The sequence below is a fragment of the Setaria italica genome, chromosome VI, assembly GCF_000263155.2.
Source record: "Setaria italica strain Yugu1 chromosome VI, Setaria_italica_v2.0, whole genome shotgun sequence".
Classification (NCBI taxonomy): domain Eukaryota; kingdom Viridiplantae; phylum Streptophyta; class Magnoliopsida; order Poales; family Poaceae; genus Setaria; species Setaria italica.
The window spans coordinates 3,017,566-3,023,875 of NC_028455.1; the positions used below are offsets into that span (position 1 = coordinate 3,017,566).

General features: G+C 49.3%; 1 protein-coding gene across 1 annotated transcript; it reads right to left on the reverse strand.

Moving 5' to 3' along the window:
• Positions 1 to 662: 662 nt before the first annotated feature.
• On the reverse strand, positions 663 to 6,310 carry LOC101757084 (homeobox-leucine zipper protein ROC1). The gene is made up of 12 exons (XM_004972640.4): positions 6,070 to 6,310; positions 5,667 to 5,818; positions 4,529 to 4,791; positions 4,299 to 4,416; positions 3,261 to 3,914; positions 3,057 to 3,158; positions 2,755 to 2,955; positions 2,417 to 2,591; positions 2,039 to 2,310; positions 1,836 to 1,931; positions 1,304 to 1,703; positions 663 to 1,149 (listed from the first exon to the last, which is right to left on the reverse strand). Exons 2-11 carry the CDS (start codon positions 5,748 to 5,750, stop codon positions 1,311 to 1,313), a joined length of 2,358 nt encoding a protein of 785 aa, XP_004972697.1. The 5' UTR covers positions 5,751 to 5,818; positions 6,070 to 6,310; the 3' UTR covers positions 663 to 1,149; positions 1,304 to 1,310.

Genomic DNA, 6,310 nt, shown 5'->3' on the forward strand with positions numbered 1-6,310 from the left:
TATTTTATTTTTCCAAGTTGAGGGTTGCTAATTGCTATCACTGTACTGCCGTCTGAAATGAACTGGACCGCACGACTCTGAATTTAGCTGTATCAGCAACTGTTATTTGTATCCGATGTGTTTGCCTTCCTGATGAGATGCAGGAACTGCAGGAGCTGACGTTTCAGCAAGACTATGAATGTTTGCATTCATTTTGAACAGTGTTGAGTTGTGACATTCGGTTATTTTTGCAGAGTCTGTAAAATGTGATGATCGGATCACTTGCGTCGCTTTAAAGCATTTCTGTTGAAATCATGCTGTTAGAGCCTTAGAGGACACTATTGTGGACAAAACTAAGCATACGCTGTCATGGTGTGCGAATACGATCTCCATTGATGTAATTCCTGCATTATTTATAAATTATGTGTGCTAGCATTCGAACGTGATGTTTTATGTTTGTCCGTTGCTGTGATCAGCTGTAATGGGCTTTAATTTAAGAACTAGGATTGCATTCAATCTAAGAGCTAGGACACTTGGATCTGATGGAAAGATTTCCTTCTATGATAGCAGTCGATTTTCCTCTACGATAGGTTGCGCACAAAGTTCGCTCGTCGAACCCATGTTGACAATGGGTACCGTTTTCAGAATTATCTGACTACAAAAAACTAGGACCAACAAGAAACAGAGAGATCGAAATTGCAATGTTTAAATGGCGAAAAAACTACAAGCAACAACAGGCAGGTTTTAGCCGAGGATTGGTTATGCCCGAACACCTAGATTCTACAAATCTTTGCAAATCCCCAAAAAAGAGAGGCAACAAATCTCTGTTCTCTAGCTACCAGCATGCAGGCAGGCGCCTTAGCCTGAACAACACAGCAACATCACAGACATGGCAAAGTACACAGCAGCAAATCGAAAAACCCTAAAATTATGGGAAGAGACCCAGAAACAGCATCATCTCAGCAGCATCCATTCCGTTGTAGAATCGACGGGGAAGTCAATACCCGAACCATCCCCCCTTGCATAGTGGTGACCGCCTCTTTTCCGCGACGTTTTCGCAAAGGTTTCTTGACACACTAGCAGTATGAGCACCACATGGCAAGGAGGGTCTGAGGTGCGTTCTTGACTCCCCACTGATGAATTCTCCAAGAAAATCTAGCTGCTCCTCTCCTGCAAAAGATTCAAATATCCATTTCAACATAGAAAATAATTTGAATACCGTACCCTTTGGTGCACTGATGGTCAAGCCTTCACAAGTATGAATGCAGCATTTTAGGATGATGATGATGTGGATTAACAATGGGAGGCTGTAGGTGGCGTGTACCTTGAAATCATATGGATGGCTGCTGTGGGTTGCCTTCCGCGCAGACGGCGGCCTTGATGCGGTCGACGGTGCAGGCGATGAGGCTGTTCACGGTGGCGACGGAGCCGAGCGAGAGCTTTGCGGTGGGGACAGAGTCCACCAGGATCTGGAACGCCACCGTCAGGAGGGACCCGCCGCCAGCCTCCAGGCTGCCGCTCTCTCCATGGGGAGCAGCGCCTGGTGGCCCGTCGGGGAGGATGGCGAAGCCTGAAGGCAGCAGGGCCACGTAGTCCGGGTCGCCGCCGTTGAGCACCACGTTCATCGCCACCACGTCCACCGGAGCGTACACGACGTAGGATCCCGACGCGTCGGTGCAGCTCTCCTGCAGGATCAGCATGTTGCTCTGGTTCGAGTTTGCACTCTGCATAGCACCATGAGACAAAAAGGATGATCCAGTTAATAGTGAAAAATTCATGAGCATGAATAGTAGTTAACAACGCGTTATCAGAATTCAGAAAAGCAAGCACTAGGATTAAGTGTTATGAACACTTACATTGACACGAAGAAGGGAGACGCAGTTGCCATGGTCCCGGCCGTTAGCAATGTGAGCCATTTCTTGGACGGCACCGCCGTTGGAGAGGATGTCCCACTGCAGATTCAAATTTTGACAGGAAAAGAGTATTTTAGCACTGCAGTTTCATGTGTGCCGTAGAGTAAATCAGAGATAAAGCCATCAGCAATGTGTTGTGCATATACCTCGCTGCGAGAAGTTTCATCACGGAGGAAGTCGAAGACCCTCTTGGGCGGGACGGGGAGCCAGAAGGAGGTGGCGGCGTTGAGCACAATGCCCGGCGGCCTGCCGGGGTCGTCCACGCTCTTCCTGGTCATGACACGCACGTCTTCAGCACCGCTGCCTGAGAGCGTCGTCCACTGGTGTGCAGCAGACGCCGTCACGCCACCGCAGAAGCTCGCCACCATCCGCTCCGCCAGCTTTAGCATGCTCTTCCTCCCCTCTATGCTTGTGATCACTGCAGTTTCATGGGTGCACGCAGATGTACAAGTACTAAGTTTATGCTATCTGTGTTCACCTCAGTGAATGACTTGCACTGGGTAGAGTTGGGGATGTGTACTTACCACCAAGGTCACCGTTGGGGATGTTGCTGGCCATGGCACTGGCGAGACGCTCACATTGTCGGTCAAGGGTGCCGACCCACCGTTTCGCACCGAATGCAAGCCCTGAATTCACCAAAGGCCTGTAGAGAATGTGCACTGACCTGTCATCCACCTCAACATGCTCCACCCAGGTCACCTGCATATGCACAAGAACCCATACTGATATTAACAAGAGTTTTCTGACAGGAAACACAATTGCTGGTAGACATTTGTTGAGTATGCACGCATTAAAAGAAATGCTAGTACTGCTATTACATGCAGTTGATTGAGCAAAAAAAATGGTCAAGGAGTTAGTTAACCTTTGAGTAGCCATTAGGCATTTCTTGGATCAGGCAGCCAGACGGCCTGCGCCGGCACTTCAAGACAGGGCTAGGGCGGAGGCTGTCAAGCGAGACATCCACGACAGCCCACGTCCCATCGGCATTGTTCTTGCAGTACCTCGCGAAGTAGCTCTCCCGTGTTGGCACCAGTGGTGACGGCACCTGAAACTCCATTGACATCTACAAGTTGGCAATCAACATTGTCAGTTAATCACAGAGTCTAGTACACACTTTGATCAGATAATGCACAGTGAAACAGAAATATAGTGGAAGATACACACCACTTGCAATGCACCATTATAGCTCCCTGCCACGCCAGTCGACAGCACCTCGTGCGTCGAAGCCCTCGACACAATGCTCGAGAACACTGCAGCGAATCGGTTCTGCACGCAGAAGATTGAACCACACAGATCAGCAAGCAGAGATCAATCAAACCAATATTCAGCCAATTAAAACCAACGATCAGTTTGTGCCTAGGTACTGACCGCGTCCATGAGTATCTCGACGAGGCTGTCACGAGTCATGATCACGACGGCGCCGTCCCGCGATGCCTCCGGCCGTAGACCGTACTGCCTCAGCCCGAGCCCGCCTGGGAACATCCGGCCATACTCCTCCTCGTCGAGCTGTGCCCCTGCCGCGCTCGCGCCCCACAGTGGCGCGTCCAGCCGTGCCATCCGTAGGAGCTCATCCATTGCGGCGACGGCCAGCTCCACAATCATGGGCTTGTCGGCATCCAGCTGGCCGGTCGACACGCTCCTCAGCAGCTCTCCCGTGCTGGCTCCAACGCCGAACAGGTGGTCGGCGCCGAGGCCAGACGGCTGAACGCCGAACGCGCCAACAACGTCCAGCGGGGAGCGGGCCGCGGCGGCAGCGAGCGGGCTGGAGAGCACGGGGAAGGAGACCATGGGCTTGCCGACGTGCTTGGCAGCGATTCCCGAGATCCGGTCGATCTCGTCGCGGAGGCGGGCGTTCTCGAGCCGGAGATGGTGCTCGTCGAAGGACATCTCGCCGAGGGCAGCAGGACCGCCACAGCTGGGGCACGAGGCCGTGCTGAGCGCCTCCTTGTACCTCAAGTTCTCAGCGCGTAGCTTGTCGTTATCTGCGCGCAGCTGCGCGTTCTCCTGCCGCTCGTGCTGGTTCTGCACACACCCAAAATCACATTGACACGATCAATTACATGTATACTTGCACAGCACATACGTTCATTCCATTTTCATTTTCATGCATGCCATGGTATCATATGATGCAGTTCAGAATATGCTAGTAGCTCTGTTCACTTGTGATATGCGTGTTGTCAGGTCATGATCCACAAATATCCACAAATTTGCACATATGGATTGAACTTTGACCAAATGAAATTCATTTTTTCTAATCCCATATAATGTCATGGAATCCACTTAATTTCAATCAAGTCAAAATGAAAAAGGGAGACAATTCTACATTGCAAGAATCCATGGAGGGGGAGAAATAAAAATAATACGAGAATAAAAGAACAATGTATCTAGTGTTGTAGTAGAGCTTGCCTTCATCTGTGTGCGCTTGTTCTGGAACCAAAACTTGACCTGCAGTGGCTCGAGGCCAAGCTCCCGGCTCAGCTCCTTCCGCTGCTTGTCATCTGGGTGCGGGCACTCCTTAAAGAACCTAATCAATCACAATTCAAAACGCCCCAAACAATCAGATATGAAACATTATCTAGAAAAATAAGCCTTTCAAATGGTGCTCAAAGGAAGAAGAGTTGAGTCACGGTTATTACGCTTCCATTTCTTGGATCTGGTGTTGGGTGTGGCGGTGATACCGCTTCTTCTTGTTCGGCCGCTGGTTGGGGTCTTCCTGGCCGTCATCGCCAGAGGTGCCATCGGGGTTCTCGCTGCACGACTTGCTCTCAAACTCATCTGCCAGTGTGTCGGAGCGGCCATGGATGATGTTGTCGCCGCTGTCCACTGCACCAGCTGGGATCTGATCAAAGAGTTGCTGCTGGAACGCTTGCTGCAGGTGATGGCTGTCTAGCAGGTCAGTCTGCAACCAAAATTATAAGATAGAGTTATTAGAGAGTTTAAGATTATATGAATAATTTGAAAATTATATAAATAAACTGAGGAGGGAGAACATAAATGAGGAGATGATACTGGGGATTACATAAAGTAAATGAAATATTAAATACGAACAGGACATTAAATAAAAAAATCATTTGGAGCAGTACAACTTTGAATCAGAATAAAGATGAATGCACAAACTATTTGCTAACATGTTGAATTCTTTTGTTATGCTGTGGGCGTGTGAAAGACAAGCTGCCTCCATTCAAAATGAAAAGATAGCTAGGAATTTTTCTTCTTTTAAATGGATGCAAATAAATTAAAAAGGATGAAAAATAAGCACAAAATTCTCTATTACATAGCGCGTAAGATGATCATTTCATTTCTCCTTTTTTTTCAGAAACAAAATACGTGTGCAGGATCAAGAAAAAGATAAACAGCTGCATCTATAAGTATGCTAATGGCTATACACCCCATGAGATCAACTAGGAGCTGCATCTAGTCTTCTTCCTCCTACCAGTACCACCCAGCTTACATTAAATAGCAGATTAACTGGTCAGTATCCTTGAATGTGCCGCCCATCAATACATCGATACATGTACAGCCTACCGTTTCACATCGAAATTAATCGAGGAAAAGATATGCACAAGCATGAACATTAAAGAACAAGACACCAAAATACTTGTAGCAAGGACAAAAAAGAAGAAGAAGAGAAGAAACAGTCGAACACAAGAAGAAGATCTTCCCTCGCTTTGTTTTAAGAGAGGCACTGGCAAAGCTAGGAGAAGCAAAACAGAAAACACTTGCTGCTCAGACACTGATCCCTGCACACTCCAAAAGATCTCTCACTGGAATCACCTGGTTCAGAGACAGCGCCGACGAGGACCCATACGCGACTCCATTCCGGCCGATCATCGCCGGCATGCGCCTCGCCGGCGTCATGAACGATGGCAGCCCGCTCCTAGTACCTCCTCCCAAGCCCTAGCTCGTGCCCTCTACCAGCTCTCATTCTGCATAAAAAAGAAGGAAAAAAAGATGCATGTTACATATATACATATATATATATCTCTGCTGTCCGCCCAAGTCAACCAGGATAGAACGACAGAAGTAAGCGGTAGCCCAAAAATGTCCACGGATTACTGGCTTACACGCCACGTAACAGCAGATCTAGGGCACGCGCACGCAAGAGCTCCCGAGCCAAGAACTCGGCGAGGAGGAAGCCCGGATAGGCCGCGAGAGATCTGAGACAGGCGATCTGTACCTCCGATCCCTGCTTCTTGCGATGCCATGTGAAGAAGAATCGTCTGGCGGCGATATCGCATGCGAGAAGATGCGGAAACGAGCGCTCTCCGTGGACGCAGCTGGCTAGCAGGAGCTTGACGAAAGCGCGTGGAGAGATCTCGCCGCCATGGGAGGGGGAGGGAGGAAGGGGAACGGCCGATGGGAGAATGTGGAGATGGGGAGGAGGGGAGGAAGGAGTTATTGCGAGCTGGGCAGTGGAG

Excerpts from the sequence above, each read along its gene's own strand:
- LOC101757084 (XM_004972640.4), bottom strand. The coding sequence starts at position 5,750 with ATGACGCCGGCGAGGCGCATGCCGGCGATGATCGGCCGGAATGGAGTC. Across the intron at positions 3,915-4,298 it reads ACAAGCGCACACAGATGAAG|AACCAGCACGAGCGGCAGGA; the intron begins GCAAGCTCTACT and ends GGGTGTGTGCAG. Across the intron at positions 1,704-1,835 it reads TCTCCCTTCTTCGTGTCAAT|AGTGCAAACTCGAACCAGAG; the intron begins GTAAGTGTTCAT and ends GGTGCTATGCAG.